Genomic DNA, 17,576 nt, shown 5'->3' with positions numbered 1-17,576 from the left:
GAGAGAATGAGATCAACAACCTGAAGCAGGATAGAGTGCTTAGTACCCTGCTCTGCCGAATAAATGCAATTGACTGACGGATTAGGGTTATACATCCAGTGCTTAATACAGTGGTCTACACAGGGTAAGCACTCAATAAATACCTTTAATTTTGATCAGGAAACACTTCTCAAGATCAGAATGACCGAGAGAGAATGTGTTCTCTCCCCTTCCCTAAAGAGCTAAGGGATCCCCAAGAGTCTGGGACAAGTGAGTTTCATTTCGGTTTTGAGATGGGAAAGGACTAAGTGGCCTCAGGTCAAGGAGGCCACCTTAATAAAGGCAGACTGGGTTTCTTTCATACTGTTTTATTTCCACTACAAGGTGAAAATGATTCCACATAGTTGACAATTGTGAGCTATGTTTTATAGAGATCTATTCGCATAGTGTGTGCATAGATATCTATAACACACATAAATCTATTATATCTATATCTATAGATATATATATATATATATATATATATATATACACACACACACACACACATACAGCAGAGAGGGAGCAGAGAAGGTGGGTGTTTAACTTACAAGGCTCCAGAGAGGAGAGGCACTTACCTCTGTCCATGAGACAAAGGAAAAATCAATCAATCAATGGCATTTATTGAGCGCTTAATGTGTCCAGAGCACTGTACTAAGCGCTTGGGGAGAGTACAATATAAGGGAGTTGGTAGATGCAGTCCCTGCCCACAAGGAGCTTACATTCTAGAGGAACAGTGATGGACACTGAGAAACTCAAGTCCAGGAGAGAGAGACATCAAACACCCAGGATGGGGGGAGAAGGACTGTGTTCCCGCCACAACGAACCAACCCGGGTTTGCAGGGGACACGTAGGGACTAAGGAAGGGGGAGGAAGGCCTGACCCCCCCACCTCGAGGGGCTCAAGCAGGTGGACTGAGGGATGGGGGGGTGCGGAGAGAGAGCGGGGTGACTCTACCTACCATAAGAGCGGCAGGGGGTTAATCCAGGCCATAACACCAGGCTGCTTCCATCCACAGTAATATACTGATTTATAGCGAGCGCCTAGGAGATACCAGCAGGAAGGGGTGGGGTTGGGGGGAGAGCGGCAATAAAGCAGCATCTGGCAGAGGAAAGGAAGAGTTTAGCCCCTGGAGGGAAGGGGCAATGCCTAATCTATGTTCTTTAGTGCCCCTCCTCTCTCCCAGAACTCAGCTTTGTTCCCCCAACACACAGAGGGAGCTCCTTCTTCAGGGGATAATAAGAATAGTAATAATCGTGGTTTTTCTGAAGCACTTAGTATGTGCCAAACACCATGCTAAGCACTGGGCTAGATAGAGGCCCTGGGGTGATGTTGCCTCTGATGAGAAAGAGAAAGTCAGAGTCATGTGTCTCTGGGGAAAAGGGTCAGCACAGAAAGGAAAATGTCAATTGGTCCAGCCCTGTCCCAGAAACTTCTCAGAAACTTCTGAGCTCAGGGGAGGGAGGGGAGGGAACGGGTTAAGCATGCGGAGAGAGAATTAAGAGAGGAATAGAGTGAGGTTGTGGGGAGCAGGGTTAGTCCCCCAGGATGACTGTACTGGGGGACACCACCCCAGGGTGACTGTACTTTTGGTGGCCACACGCTAATGGGGAATACAGTGGGAAGGAAAGAGATGGGAGCTTGGAGCCTCCAGCCGGGAAATGTCCCCTGGAAGGACTGACCAATGGGAAAGCTCAGATGAAACCCAGAGAGATGTGCTGCCTGGGGCCAAGGTACTTTCTCTAGGTCCAAACTGGTTCCTAAGAGGGGTTCCCCAAAGGCATTCCCAAATTAGCCATTAAAATGGATTCCCCAATGGAATTCCCATGTTAATCTCTCAGCTGGATTCTCCATTGGAATTCCCAAACTGGTCCCCAAAATGGATTTCCCAAATGGGATTTATGCACCAATCTCTCGGCTGGAGTCCCCAAAGGGATTCCCAAACTGGTCCCTACAATACACTTCCCAATAGAATTCCCAAACTGGTTGCTAAAATGGATTCGCCAAAGGAATTCCTAAACTGGTCTCTAAGATGGATTTCTCAGTGGGATTCCCAAACTGGTCCCTAAAGGTTCTCCCAGTAATCTCTAGGCTGGATTCCCCAGTAGGAATCCTAAACGAGATCCTCAATTGAGCTCTCGCCAACTCTTCTCCCAGTTTGGGAGGTTTTCTGCAGTCAGATTTCTCTGGCTCCATGATGGATGACCTCCCCGGGGGAAGCAGTTGCTTAGCATTTCTGGCCATGGCTTTGGCAACCACCGAGGCCCATCCGAAGGCTAACAGCGCCCACCGGACTCTGCTCGATCCTGAAGCCTAGAGCTGAGCTCTCTTGGTGGTCGTCATGCCCATTACTAGATTAAAGGCCAAACAAAGCCCACGGAGACAGTAGCTCTGAGGATGGTGCAATCTGCCATCCTGCCCCCCGGGGACCCCTAAACTGGACTTGGGCTCGGTTGGGCAACCTCTGCAGGGGACAATCTTTGCTGATCCCCCCCCCCCACCCCTAACTGCCCCCAAGAGTCCAACCAGCCTCAGTGACCGCGACCACCCACCAGGTGTCGCTGTTGGGTTTCTTCCCCCAGATTTGGTTTTCCAAACTTTGGGAGCGACTGCTGGGAAACGCTCAAATTTTTCCCCCTTCTCCTCCGCCTCCGACCACGAAGACTCCAGAAGAAGGCATGTGGTAGCCGTGACAGCGGCCGGTCCGGCTCCAACATCAGGGAGTGCCAGGTGTGGGACCCGCACGGGGGTTGGGAAGGCCAGGGCGGGAGCGGCATCCGGGGTCCCAAGCACCAAGTTATTTCCCTGGATGGGGTGGGTGGGAAAGAAGAAAGTGCCAGCATGACTGACGGGAGAGTGGCCAGCAGTTTGCCAGCTTTTTTCTACCAGGCTGCTGACTTTAAATAAATTCCACGCCCATCTACTCAAGTCCAAGCCAACCCCAAAGGGCAGAAAGAAATCAGTCCCATAACGATGACCTCCATTCCCAGTCCATCCCTTGGTGCCCTCTAATCAGGCGGAGCAGGATGCCAAGTTTGAAAAATGGCAGGAGATGGCTCAGACTCTTCTCCCAGACTTTCCCCAGAATCTCTGGTAATGCTCCATTTGACTTGGCTTTGGGAGAGGGGTGAGGCTGGCAGGGCAACGCAAATCATTTCCATCCCTTCCCTTTAAGACCTCCCTGAACTCTTCCTCTCCAGATTCTCCAGCTCTTCCCCATGGGTCTGTCTCTGTCTCCTTCTTTCCCTTCCTCCCATTCCATTTCCCAGAGGACTTCCAGCCTCCACTCTTGCCCTCTCTGTGGCCCACCCAACAACTTTTCATATTCTCCATCCTCGGTCCGAGCTGCTTCCCAACTCTCCTGGACGCTCCCCCCTCCTCCTTCTGTCTTCTGTTCCTTGGAGGATCCGCTCTTGCTTCTTCCATTTATGAGGGAAAGAACAACCTTGGCCTGGGGAGTAGGGAGGTGCAAGAGAGTCCACTGGAGGGGTGGAATACTTGGACAAAAGGGCCCAAAGGCCTCAGCTCTCAGAAAACAAAACTGTCCACTCACATCCTGTCCCTTGGTTTTCCCAAGAACACATGTGTTGGTCAGATCCTTTCCTGGAAAATCAGTTCAGCTCCGAGGACACCCCCGGGATCAGTCCGTCCCTCTCTGGTCAGAGCATGGCATGCCAACAGAGGCAGAGGGCAGAGGGTTGTGCCCCCACTCTGGCCCAGGAGACCCAAGGAAGGGACCAAATGGGATGGTTCAGGTCCCTGTGGGAGAGGCCCAGGTTTGGAGAGGACACTCTGGCCTAGAAGGCTAAGGATTCATGACTTGATGCAGGGGGGTGGACCTTTTCACCTCCCAGTTTCTCCCCCAGCTCCTAGGACTCAAGATTCTGTTTCTTCTGAGCTGGCCCCAAGTTTGAGTTTCATCTGCCTTGGGAGGTTGAATGGGCCCTGAGGAAGCCACCATGGGAAGAGCTTTCTCTGCCAGATTGTTATGACTTCCCCTCCTGAGTGCCATCACCCTGCTCTCCTTGGAAGTGCCAAGAAGCTGGGTGGCATTTCCTGGTCCAGACCAGCAGCAGGGTGGGTGCCAGGAGGGAAAGGTGGGACCAGCCAAGACCTTTCTGGATGCATCAGAGGGCTACCAGGGGCAGAGCTTCTAGAGGGCAGGGAGCCCATCATGGCCAAGGGTGGAGGGCGAGGGTGTCTCTGAAACTTGAAGGAAGAGAGAGTCCTCGGAATTCACTCATCCTGAGCCCTGGGGGGGGCCTTCCAAGGAGAGGGACTCGGGAAGCAAGGTGCCGATGGGGTCCTGCACCCCCCAGTGCCTTGAAGAATTGTACACAAGGGGTGACTGGCAAGGCCTGGGGAAAACGGGAAGGGGAGCTGAGTGATGGGAGGTGAAGGGCAGGAGAAAAGAATTGGGCTCAGAAGGCGGGAGGGCGATCCAAGGTCATCGGCCAGGGGCGCTCGATTGTGCAGGGGAGGACCGGGGGAGGCGGGGCCCTAGATGACGACGGACTGCAGGAGCCGGAAACACAGCATCAAGTCAATGGGGATGGGGGGCTTGAGCAGGTTGCCGTCCAGGCGCAGGTAGCGAAGGTGGGGAACGTTCTCCAGGTCAGAGGAGAAGTCGTGGAAGGTGACGAGGTTGTTGGGGCAGATCTGGGTCCCGTTGATTTCTGCGGGGAGGAGAAAGGAAAAGAGAGAGTGAACTGGGCGACAGTGGGAAGGTGGGGTTGGGAACTAGGATTTCTGGCTCTTCAACCTCTTCCTCTTGGTGTTCTCCTCTTGGCAGCAACTTATCATTATTGGGCTGGTATTCGTTAAGCACTAACTGTGTGCCAAGTCCTGTACTAAGCGCTGGGGTAGATACAAGGTACAGTTTCTGTCCCACATGGGGCTCCCAGTCTAAATGGGAGGGAGAACAGGTATTGAATCCCCATTTTACAGATGAGGAAACCAAGGTGGAGAGAAGTTAAGTGACTTGCCCAATGACACTCAGCAGGCAAAAGACCAAGCTAGGTTTAGAACCCAGGTCCTCTGACTGCCAGGCCTATGTTCTTTCCGCTAGGCTACCCTGCTGCCCAAGTCCTCTGTTGATAAGGCCTTTCCCTGGTGGCCCCTTGGCTTCTCCCACTGGGGAGTTGGCAGAGCCAGCCCACTCCCAACCTCCTCCAAGGGTTAGGAGGGTATGGAGAGTGCTTGGAATTCCTCCAGACAGGGGGACTGTGGGAGCAGGAGGGAGGGTGGTGGGTGGAAAGGGCTGCTTCATTATTACAGCAGCCCCGAGGGCATCCTCTCTGGGAGGAGGGCCCGGGGTGCTTGGCCTGTGGCCTTTCACCTCAGGCCTCATCAGAGAACACACACACACACACACACACTCTTTCTCTCATACCCCTCCTCAGGCGCATACAAACTCTCACACAGGCATATATACCTGCAAATACAAACAAACACCACAGGTACATTCACACATAACTCAGTGTGTCCCATTGAGAAGAGCTCAGGACTGGGAATCAGGAGACTTGGGTTCTAATCTCTTCTCTGCCACTTGGCTGCTGTGTGACCTTGGACATGTCATTTATCTTCCCTACATTCCAGTTTCCTCATCTGCAATAAGGGGATGAAATACCTGTTCCCCCCAGTTAGATTGTAAACCCTGTGTGTGATGGACTTTGATCGGAATGCGCTGTAGGTACTTCCAGTGCTTAGCACATCGCTTGCACACAGGAAGAAGTGAATAACTCAATTATTTTTATTGTTATTATTCTTCTATACACAGCCAACAATACTGCAGCATAATAGAGAGGATAAAATATCTAATGACCATCTCAACTAACACTCGACCCTACCCATACTCTTAAGGGTGAGAGGGAAAAGCAGTGTGGCTTATTGGAAAAAGCCTGAGCCCGGGAGTCGGACCTGGATTCCAATCCTGGCTCCGCCACTTGTCTTGCTGTGTGACCTTGGGCAAGTCACTTCACTTTTCTGTGCCTCGGTTACTTCATCTATAAAAAGGGGATCAAGGCTGTGAGCGCCACATGGGACGTGGACTGTGTCTAACCCGATTATCTACCCTAGAGCACAGCACAGTTGCTGGCACAGAGTAAGCGCTTAACAACAACAAAAAAAGATGCTACCTTGGGCAGAAAGAGCAGTCGCAGCATAAAGAAACTCAGAACCAGCCCAGGGACCGTTGCAGTTCCTGCTGCTGTTCAAATGCTCATTAGCCCCCAGCCTATTTTCTTGAGGTCCTGTCCAATTTCTTACAAGAGCTTTTCTAAGCCTGGTTTGAGAGCCGAATTTAATGACAGCAGTGTCCTAGGACCAATCTCCGGGAGACCTCTGCCAGTTTGATGCCAGCCATACCACAGTGTGTCACACATTGGGGCCTCTTCAAGGGGCAAATGAGGGAGGGCAGGAGAGGGTAGAGGGGTCCTGGGCAGGGCCAGTCAATCCCCAGCAGGCACTCTTTGTATCTCCCAGACTTTCTCACTGCCAAAATGGCTGACCAGGGACCCATTTGGAGATATGGGAAGGGAGTAGACAGAGAAGACTTGCAGAACCCTAGTGTGGGTAGGCACTTTACGAGGTTATCAGGTCCAGTCCTCTGTCTCCGGGCAGGTGAACACCCAATAATAGCTTTTATTAAGCGCTTGCTAGATGCCAAGCTCTGCCAGGACAGTCAGGTAGGACGGAAGTCCTGTTCTATACAAGGCTCACAAAACAATCAGCCCAGTGTGGGACAGGGAAGGTGACTGACCTATTTTGTATGCACCCCAGCGCTTGTGCACAGCACAGAGTAAGCGCTTAATAAATACCACAATTATTATTATCATTATGATATGGAGGACAGACAGGTATTTCCCGCCATTTTACAGAGGAGAGAACCGAGCTCTAGAGAAGTAAAACAACTGGTCCAAGGTCACACAGAAGGCCAGGGGTGGGGTCGGGACAGGAACCCAAGGCTCCTACTTCCCAGTCCGGGGTTCTTCCCTCCAGGCCACATGGCCTCTCGGAACTACCCACAAGGAGGAGGGGCCGGATCCCACTCCCTCCCTGGCTCCGTCCCTCCAACATGCCCACTGCACTCACTGTTGATCTCATTGCCGTTGAGATACAGGTGCTCCAGTTTGTTATTGATGGCGGGCATTTTGCTCAGCTTGTTGTGGGACAGGTGGAGGACCAGCAGGTTGGAGATGTTGAAGGAGTTCTGTGGGAGCCCCTCGTCGGACAGCTGGTTGTAGTTGAGCCGGATGAAGGCGAGATTGGGGAAGCCCTGGAAATAGTTGGCGGGGATGTTCTGGATGTTGTTCCGGTCCAGGAAGAGCTGATGGATGGCCGGGGGCACACCGGGGGGCATCTTCCTCAGGATGTTGTGGGCCAGGTTCAGCTGCATGAGGTTCTTGAGGCCCTGGAAGGTGGTCTTGGTGAAGACCCCGTCGCTCAGCTTGTTCTTGTGCAGGTCCAGGAGCAGGAGGTTCTTGAGCTTGCTGAAGGCCCCGCTGGGGATCCTGGAGATCTGGTTCTGGCTCAGCCTCAGCTGCTCCAGATTGGGAGGCAGGGCCGCCGGGACCTCCTGGAGCCTGTTCTTCTCCATGTACAGGAAGGCCAGGTGGCCCAGCTTGTCCAGCACCCGCCGGTCCACCTGGCGGATGCGGTTGTTGTCCAGGTTGACCCAGCGCAGCTCGGTGGCGTTCTTGAAGGACTCGAACGGGAGCTCGTCGATGAAGTTGTTCTGCAGGTAGAGGTAGTGGGTGCGGGCCGGGATGATGGGCACCTTCCTCAGGTTGCGGTTGTCGCAGTACAGGGTGGACGGGAAATCCGGCGGGCAGTAGCACTCGCGGGGGCAGTCCGCGAAGACGGAGGGGGGCCCCGGCGGGAGGGGCGGGGGCAGCTCCGTGGGTTCGGATGGCTCCACGAAGCCGGGGGTCGGCCGGAGCCTGGGGCCGGGCTGCGGGGTGGGCCGGGGCTTCTTGGGCTTTTTGAAGCGTTGGGCGCTGGCCTCAGAGACCAGCACGAGGAGGAGGGGCAGGAGGCAGCAGGAGAACGTCTTCATGGTCCAGGATGCTCACCTGCAGGGAGACGGGGGGGCGGGGGGTCAGCAGGGCCTGGAAGGGGCAAGCCCTCTCCCGATAGCCCCATGGCGGGCTCCCTGCTGTCTGGTGCCTTCTAGGCTGGCGAACCCTTGCCCCTTTTCGCACATCCCAGTTTGTCCAAAGGTAGCTGGCCCAAGTCCTCAGGGACACTCCTAGTGTTTGCTCTGCTAGAGGAGAATAGGGGAGAGCTGCTTATCAGCTCTGAGTAATGGCTTTCAACTGGAGAAGAGTTGTTTGTTACATTTGGCTCTGTCATTGTGAGGTTTGTTTTCATTCTCTAGTCTGGGCCTTGGGTTTTCCCTCCGTCTTGCCATGCGGACCTCTCAGCAGAGAGGGAGCAGCCCGAGACATTTTTTTATGGTATTTGTTAAGGGCTTACTATGTGTCAAACAATGTTTAAGCACCGGGGTAGATACAAGTTAATCAGGCTGGATTAACTGTCCTGTCCCGCATGGGGTTCGCAGACTAGGTGGGAGGAAAATCAGGCATTGAATCCCCATTGTGCGGTTGAGGAACTGAGGCACAGTTAAGTGATCTGCCCAAGAGCACATAGCAGGCAAGTGGCAGAACCGGGCTTAGAACCATGTCCTCTAGTCCCAGGCCCGTGGTTTATCCGCTAGACGACACTGCTTCTCGGGGACCCTCTGACCAGAGGGTAGAGGCTGGGGGCTTGTCTCCCGCTGAGCAGGATGCTCAGAAACAAAGCTGAATTCTTCTGTATTCTAGGACAGATCGGAGATTCTAGTCTGAGCTCGGCCTCTAATTTGTTGTGCGGCCTTGGGCCAATTACCCAACTTCCCTGACCTCAGTTTCCCTGGTCCCAAAATGGAAGGAGTATCCTTGTCCCTCCCTTCCTGCCTCCTAAGGGTGTATGGAGGAGTTCGGTGGAAAATCTCTGGAAGCAGGAATTTGGAGGAATTTGAAATTTTGTTTTAGCTTTTCTACCAGCCCACACGCAGTTGTCAGTAGCGCCTTCCCCTCTCGCTCTCCCTTGCTCCCTGCTTTCCCAGCCGCTGCCCTCAGGAAACAATCTCCAGGAGATTTCCTGAAATTAAAGCTGAGGGAAATATAAGGGAGCTGTGGAAAGTGTTCAAAAAATACCTTAGATGGATCATTCTCTGATTGATTGAGAGCTAGTCTCAGCTCTATCAGTCAGCAGAAAAAGGGCTCAATAGAATTGCAGTAGGAAGAATTGAAGTTAGATCCAGGGAAGAATTTGTAATTAAACACATTTGTGAGAAAGACAAAACAAAACTGCAACATCATAAAAACTTGGCCAAGCTATCTTCCCGAGAATACTGAGGGAAAGAAAGAAATCAAATTCCAGCTGGTGAGGAGTAGAATGACTTGTTGAATGACTTGTAACCAGTGTTCCTTCGTTGCTATGAATTCTATCGACCCCAGTCTGCCAACTATCAGCAAGACAGCATTTTCCTATGTCAGTGAGGGGGGTGAGTCACTAGAACGGGTGCCCAAGGGAGAAGGCAGCATCGCTGGAGAACCGTCCAAGGGCTTCAGGTCTGGCCAGGGTCGGTACGGTGGGCAGGAGAGGCTGGGAGCGGGAAAGATCTGGGTGAGACGGGTATAATGTGGCCTTTCAGATGACCTGGTTTGGCCTCTCAACCACCCTGTGGAAAGCCGGGAAGTGAAGACAGCCCACAATCCCACAGTGCCCAGTCAAGAGAGAAGGGTCTGTGAAGCCTGAGGAGGGGAGACGGAAAAATGGGGTGGGGTGGCACGGTGAGGGGGTCTGAACACCCCCACACCACCCAAGGAGCCCACCCAGGGGTAGGAAGGAGAGGCCTAGTCCTGGCTTCCTCGGGAGAGAGTATGAGAAGCAGAGGTTACTGGGTGGGTCTCACCACTTGTGGGGGAAGGACGCAGCCGGGGCAGGGGCAGAGGAAGACCAGGACCTAGAGGGCATTTCAGAACCAGGGAACCGGGCAGACGATGCCTTCCCCGGTGCCAAGGGCCAGTTCGCAAACCATCCTTCCCCACATTCCATTCCCAACCTCCCAGTTTAGCTGGCCTACACCCCTCTCTCCAGACAGACTCGTCCCCAGATGGGAAACTGAGGCTGGCTGGGGAAGTTACTGGCCAGGCTGGCTCAGTGAAGAGATAGCAGGGTCCTGGCTTCAAGCCTCCCTTGACCTGACCTGAGAGGGCCTCATCCCACTGGGTGGGGAGAGCAGGGCTGAAGAGCGAGGTGGTGCCGATGGCCGTGTAGCTGCAACTGCCCCCTGCCGGCACCTCCGGCTTACCACGCTGGTGCGTGAGGGGAGATATTCACCCCTGACTTCCCCCTGCTTCTCTCTCCCCTACGTCCATCGGTGGACTGCTGGGGTCTCCCCAGCCATGGCTGCTGCAGTGTAGTGGTGAGAGTGATGAGGGGCAGGGAGAGCAGAGGAGGACAAAGCTGCCAGCCCTCAGCTGGTCCTGTTTCCAAAGAACAGTGGGGCCCAGTGGGGCCGGACACCCTCCAGACAGGCACCGCCAGTTCCCGCCCGGCTGAAAGTGGGGAAATGTCAACAGTACGGCGGCCACAAGCAAACACCGTCTGGCCTCTCCTCCCCGCCCCGTCGGCGGGTTGTAGTTCCCGGCCCCCTGCCCCCTACCCTCCCCAGGTGTGCTTGGGACTCGGACACAGGCCCTTCCACAGAGAGCGGGAAAGAGCCCGCCTGGCTTCCTAGAACCCAGACGTGGTGGGGCCGTGCGAGGTCTGGCTGCCTTTGGAAAGACCCAAACACATTCCTGGGAGGCTGGGTCATCGCCTCACTCCCTTCAGTGACTTTGGGACTCTTTCACTCTCGCTCTCACTCTCTTTCTCTCTCTTTATTCCTCCCAGCTTCCATCTGCTCCTGGCCACCCCGCACCTCCCAGGGCCCAGCGGGCAGCCCCAAGGGTGGTTCCACAGGCCAGTCCCCGGACCTTATTCCTCCTTGGAGTGAGAGCAGGCAGTACCAGGGATGGGCTCTCGGTTTTGCCATCTGTTTACTAGGCCCCGGTACGGCCCCGGAGGGAGTCGGAGGACCTGGAGGAAGCCGTTGGACTCCTCCCCCGACAGGAACAGGGACAGAAGACTCTCTCCACCCCTGCTGCTGAAGGCCCTCCCGAAGGGTCCGAGACCACTCTTCTGTTGACCGTAGTTTCCCTGGCTTGACCCTGCCACCCACCCACCCCTCGCCCCTTTCACCAGAAAGCACTTGCTAAGGGCTGGGTTGAAGATGGAGCAGGCTAACCATCCCACCCCTCCTCTCCCAAGGCCCGGTGGGGACAGCTGAGGAAAAGGAGAGTGAGACCCCCTGGGTCATCGTGATAAACACTGCCCTTCCCTGGGCTCCAGGGCTGCCTCAACCATTGATGGGGCAGTCAGAAAGCTGGTTTAAACCAGAGAACCCTCGGGCTCTTTCTGCGGAAGGAATGGGAATTAGGGATTTGGATAGGCTCGGATAAATAAAGCCGCTCTCCCAGAATCCTCTCCTCAACCCCATCTCCATCTTCATCCAGCCCAGCCTCGCCCACCTCAAATCCCTCTGGGCAAGGAACCTGCCTCTTAACTAGCCCTCTAGAACCCGTGTCTGGTGGCTGTGGTCACAAGGAGTCTTCCTCAAATCTCTGCCCATGCTCCAAAGTTGGCAGTCCCTTCCTCTGCTGCTCTTTCTCAAGACCCAAGAGAGTTCCAATCTTTCCCTGCCTCCTCCCCTGCATGCTCCCCCAGCTCCATCCCCAGGTCCAAACGCAAGTGTCTGATTGTGTCAGCCTTCTCTCTGATCTCCCTTCCTCCTGTCTCTCCCCACTCCAGTCTATCCTTCATTCCACTGCCCGGCTCATCTTCCTGCAGAAACGTTCCGGGCCTATCACTCTCCTCCTTAAAAACCTCCAGTGGTTGCCAATCAACTTCCGCACGAAACAAAAACTCCAGTGCTCTCCATCACCCTGCCCCCTCCTATCTCTCCTCCCTTCTCTCTTTCTACTGCCCACCCCGCAAGCTCCGCTCCTCTGCCGCTCACCTCCTCACTGTCCCCTGTTCACGCCTATCCCACCGTCGACCTCTGGCCCACATCCTAGCGCTGTCCTAGAACGCCCTCCCTCCTCACCTCCGCCAAACGGATTCTCTTCCCCTCTTCAAAGCCCCCCTGAGAGCTCACCTCCTCCACGAGGCCTTCCCAGACTGAGCTTCCTCTTTTCCCTCTGCTCCCTCTCTGCTCCCCCTCCGCCTTCTGCTCCTCCCTCTTCCCCCTTCACCTCCCCTCAGCTAAGCCCCCTTTCCCTCTGCTCCTCCCCCTCCCCTCAGCACTGTGCTCACTGTATATATTTTATTACTCTATTCATTTTGCTAATGAGATGTACATCCCCTTGATTCTATTTACCGTGATTATGTTGTCTTGTTTTTGTCCATCTGTCTCCCCTGATTAGACTGTGAGCCCATCATTGGGCAGGGATTGTCTCTATCTGTTGCCGAACTGTACATTCCAAGCACTTAGTATAGTGCTCTGCATATAGTAAGTGCTCAATAAATACTACTGAGTGAATGAATAAGAGAAGCAGTGTGGCCTAGTGAATAGAACCCAGGCTTTGGAGTTAGAAGGACCTGGGTTCTAATTCTGGCTCCACCATTAGTCTGCTGTGTGACCTTGAGCAAGTCATTTCACTTCTCTGTGCCTCAGTTACTTCATCTGTAAAATAGGGATTAAGACTGTGAGCCCCATGTGGGACATGGACTGTGTCCAGTCTGATTAGCTTGTATCTACCCCAGCGTTTAGAATAGTGCCTGGAAAAGAGTATGCACTTAACAAAAACCATTTAAAAAACAAAACTCAGCTAGCACTTCAGCAGAAGTGTCAGTCTCTACTCCTGGGGATTTGCTCCTGGAAATGGAGCTGTTTCTGGGAAGGGAGGAAGCAGTCATAGCAAACAGCTTTGGTTAATCCTGGAGTTGAGGATAAATTTTCCAACTCCACAGCCTCCTCCCTCTTGCCCGCTGAGAATCTGGGACCCACCTCAGAGAGAAACAAACTCGAGGGTGGCCCCAATTCACAATCTACGGCAGGACGTGATTTCTAGTCCTTCTCTGGCCCTCCCCCATCCACTCTCTGCTCCCTCCTCTACCCTGTTTCCTCCCTTCCACCCCTACATCTGGGGATACCCACAGCCCTCCCTTTCACAGAACTTAGCCTGTGATGACCGCTGTGTTTAAAACAACTTCATTCTCGCTTGGTTTCAACCAGATCTCACAGAGTAGATCTCGCAGATCAGCATGCCAGGCTACCCAAAGTACTCTAGGGAGTGAACCCAGCCCCTGGAGGTGTGGGCTCACTTCCCCTCTCCACCCCAATGATTGCCCAGTAGCATTTACTAGCCATTGCTTCCCCCCACTGCCTCTGGTTTGTTCCACTGTTCTTTCCACTACAGGACACCACATCTGGAGGCCACCTAAGTTCCTCTAGGCGGGGTGGAGGGGAGAGAAACTGAGAGGGTTAATTTCTATGGTCAGGAAAATCCTGTTTCAGGGGATACTGCAGTGACCTTTCCCTCTCCTCCATCTCTTCAAACATGCCAGAAATACCCTGGACATTTCACCCCACAGGCTCTGAGGCCAAGATCTTCCCAGATAAAGAAATTAGGGATGGGGCAAGAGAGAAGGGGGTGGGGAGTCTTTGTCTAGGCAAGTTATTGGCTGTGTCTGCTGCTTGTCATCCCCCAAGATCCTATGGCTCCAGCTTGCTTTTGGATGGCCCACCACATGGACATGAAGAGGAATGTCTCTGTATTAAAAGGAAGGGAGGGGAAGAAAGGGGTCTGCCTTGTGTATCTCTCTGTCCTCTGGGACAGGGGTTCTCAGCCTCAGCCTGCCTGGGGGTTGGAGTCCAGGGGGTGAAAACCTCTCTCGCTCTTCCTGTCCCTGTTTCTCTCCCTCTCCACTCTCCTCTCTCTTCCTTGGGCCTGCAAAGGCCCCCTGTCAGGGGAGCAGGGGCAGTGGAGAGGAGTTTTCCAGATGGAGGAAGGTGTGGCCCCAGTCTCCTCCCTCTCCAGGAGCTGATCCCTTTCTGGGGTGACTCCTATAGAGAGCTAGACCCTGTTCAGTTGCCCCTGTAGCGGAAGCTTGACTGGCTTTTACATCCCCTTCCCGCTTCTCTTTAGCTCACTTTAGTTGGCCCAGATGTGAGCAGAGAAATGGCAGATTCCTAGTCTGGCCCCTTAAATCCTGGTTCTGCCTAAGGTGGACAGCAGTGGGAAGACAGGGGGATGAGTGACCTTTTTTTATGGCATCTGTTAAGCACTTACTCTGTACCAGGCACTGTACTAAACAATAGGGTAGATAGCAGGTAATCAGGTTGGACACAGCCCAGGTCCCTTATGGGACAGTCTTAATCCCCATCTTACAGATGAGATAATTAAGGCACAGAGAAATGACTTGCCCAAAGTCACACAGCAGACAGGTGGTGGAGCCGGGATTAAAACCCAGGTCCTCCTGACTGCCTGGCCTGTGCTCTAACCACTAGGCTATGTTGCTTCTCCAGTACCTCCTCCAGGACCTTTCCCCTCTACGGCTCCTCCTCTGTTCGTGCACCCATGAGATTCCCCAACCGAGCGATGGTTTCTGCCTTTATGGGCTTGATGGACTTTAGCATTCCACTCTCAGCCTTCCCCTCTCCAGGGCAAAGAGATAAGATGTCACCTGTCAGAGCCACCTCTAGTTGGCTGCCCTAGCTGGACCAAATGACTGAGGCGGCAGCGGGAAACGCAGCCAGCCACCAGCGTCTGCCTCGTTCCCACTCGATGGTTTCTCTTTGCAGCCGGGTGTGTATGTGGTGGGCTGTGGGCTCATCGTTCCCGATCACCCAGGGCTAGGGAGAGATGGGGTCGGCAGATGTGGGGAAAACAAGTTCTCAGACTCAAGGGAGCTTGCTCCCTGAGTGTGACAGGACAATGCCAGACACGTTCCGGCAGCAAACCCCTCATCTACGCCTGGTCTCCAGCTCTGGATTTCCTCCACAGATCTCCACTGATTCTGAGCCTCCCAGATATCCACAGGTCCCAGGAACCTTTACTCTACCATCTTTAACCTCTGAGCATCAGGGAGAACCAAATGATAGCATCACAACCTTGGAGCTTCAGGCCCTCGGGTCACCAACGGTTCACCTCACCCCATCCCCAGTCAGGGCTCAATTCCCCAAGCCCCCCACCTCACCCCAAATGATCTCCAGGGGAAGGAACTTCCATTATCTTCCCCCTCTCCCCTTCCATCGTCTCCCCTCTCTGGGGACCTGGAGTTCTGATTTTCTAGTCAGAACTCAACCCAAAATACAACATTAGGAGAGGTGTTTTAGCTGTCTGCCGTCCCAATACGGGTTAACAACCCCCCTAAGCTGGGAGTTGGGGAATTCTGGAACTCTCCTGGGCTGGAGAATTAAAGCTTCTTTCCAATTTAATAGGAAAGTGGTTTGGAGTCGAGAGGCAGTGGGATCCAAAGCCAGCAGGAAGGGACTGGGCTAGGCCAACTCCTCCTCCTCCTCCTCCTTCCCAATTATACCGTAAGGAACTCAGAACTTCTCTCCTCCGTTTCTCATCTCCTCCAGCCTCTGCCCTGGATTTTTGAGGCAAAGCCTTTCTTCTTTGCCCCGTAATTTTTGAGAAGATTTTCTCTTTGTTCTTGCAGCTTGGGAGGCATGTGCGAGTGCGAGAGACAGATTCAGAGAACGTGGGAGGGTGTGCCAGGGAGAGTCAGTGTGTGGTTTGTTGTTTTTTTGTGTGTGCGCCTATGTGCACGACCTGTTATTGTGCTCTGGCGGCTGAGATGGAATGTGGTGAGGGTGGTTGGGTAGTGAGGGAGTTAGGATGTGTGTGACATTGTGTGTGCGGGTGTGTGGGTGTGAGTGAAAGTATAGCTTGTGTGTGTGTGTGTGTGTGTAAGCGGCTATGTGTGACAACGTGCGAAAGGTGGGGAGAAGTGGGTCCCCTAGCCGTGTTCCTATGGAAACACCTGATTTGTAGAAATATTGCACCGAGAGTTTCGCTTTACTTCCCTGGAAAACATCTGGGCCAAGAAAGTTCGACTTGTGTAACAAGCAAATAGAATGCTGAGCAGATGGGAGTGAGCAGTGGAGGGGAGCAAGAAATGCTTCCTCGGAACAATATGAGAGAGGGGAGAAGCAGAAAGAGGAAAGAGAGAAAGGATGGGAGGAAAAAAAGAAGGAAGGAAAGAGAAAGGCAACAAGGATGAAGAGAAAAAAACCAAGAAAAGCAGCTACTTCCCAGGTAGGATAGGATGTTGGGAAGAGTGGGATAATCTGGAAAGAGGACAAGTTGCTTCTCTGTAGCTCTTCCATCCCTCCTGTAAACACCTGTGCAGTCAGTCCTTACCTGTGGTCACCTGTCTTTTCCCTTAAATCCCAGCACAGTTACTCTCCTCCTCCGTTTCCTCCTTCTCCTCCTCTTCCTCCTCCTCCTCCTCCTCCTCTTCCTCCCAACAGTTGGAGCTCTGACACCAGCGAGCCTGCCGTGAGGTCTGAGCTCAGCGTGTGTTTGCCCTGGTTTAGCTCCTCCGAGATCCTATCTGGGAGGGAGGGCGGGAGGGAGGGAGGGAGGGAAAGCGGGGACGACAACAATAACGTCTTTATTTGGCAGCCAAAACTCCCAAAGATTTAATCCACACACGTCTTGCCTTCTAACCGACTCATATTTAATAACATTTCCTTCTGTGGGCTCGGCAGATATGGGACATGGTCTCTACTGCGTAAACCAACAAATTTACAAGGAGAAACAGGAGTTGGGGAAATTTCCCGCTCCAGCCGGAGGATGATAAGGACAAACTGGGTAGGAGTGGAACTCCTGGGTCCTGACCTGAGCCTGGTCTATTTAGAACATTGGTCAGTGAGGCAAGCCACCTAACAACAGTTGGGTTGTTTGTGTTTGTTCTCTATGCAGCTATAGCACGCACGCTGGCATTTTCTGGGAGGAGAAGGCTAGGCTCACTCCCCAGGATGCTAGATTCATCTCTCGGTATTCGTTAGTCACTTAACATGTGCCAAACGCTGTTTGAAGTTCTGGGGTAGATGAAGGATCATCAGATTGGACACAACATGGGGCTCACGTCTAAGAGGGTTCTTTTAAAGCAAAGATCAGTTTTAGAGTTCACCCACTCTTCCGGCCTAACCCCATTTTACAGAGGGAGAAACCAAGGACAGAAACAAAGCAGTGTGGCCATAAGGATAGAGCATGGGCCTGGAAATCAGAAGGACCCGGGTTACAATCCTGGCTCTGCCATTTGTCTGCTGTGTGACCTTGGGCAAGTCACTTCACTTCTTTGTGCCTCAGTTCTCTCATCTGTAAAATGGGGATTAAGACTGTGAGCCCTATGGGGACCAGGGACTGTGTCCAACTTGATTAACTTGAATCTACCCCGTGCTTAGTACTGTGCCTGACACATAGCAAGTGCTTATCACATACCATAAGAAAGGG

General features: G+C 53.3%; 1 protein-coding gene across 1 annotated transcript; it reads right to left on the bottom strand.

The window, feature by feature from the left end:
- Positions 1-331: 331 nt before the first annotated feature.
- On the bottom strand, positions 332-16,667 carry LOC100089117 (proline and arginine rich end leucine rich repeat protein). The gene is made up of 3 exons (XM_001518565.4): positions 16,479-16,667; positions 7,111-8,090; positions 332-4,694 (listed from the first exon to the last, which is right to left on the bottom strand). Exons 2-3 carry the CDS (start codon positions 8,072-8,074, stop codon positions 4,519-4,521), a joined length of 1,140 nt encoding a protein of 379 aa, XP_001518615.1. The 5' UTR covers positions 8,075-8,090; positions 16,479-16,667; the 3' UTR covers positions 332-4,518.
- Positions 16,668-17,576: the final 909 nt, after the last annotated feature.

This window comes from Ornithorhynchus anatinus, chromosome 7 (assembly GCF_004115215.2).
Source record: "Ornithorhynchus anatinus isolate Pmale09 chromosome 7, mOrnAna1.pri.v4, whole genome shotgun sequence".
In the NCBI taxonomy this organism is placed as follows: Eukaryota; Metazoa; Chordata; class Mammalia; order Monotremata; family Ornithorhynchidae; genus Ornithorhynchus; species Ornithorhynchus anatinus.
The sequence above is the reverse complement of the archived record's forward strand: the minus strand, read 5'-3'. Positions and strand labels throughout refer to the sequence as shown.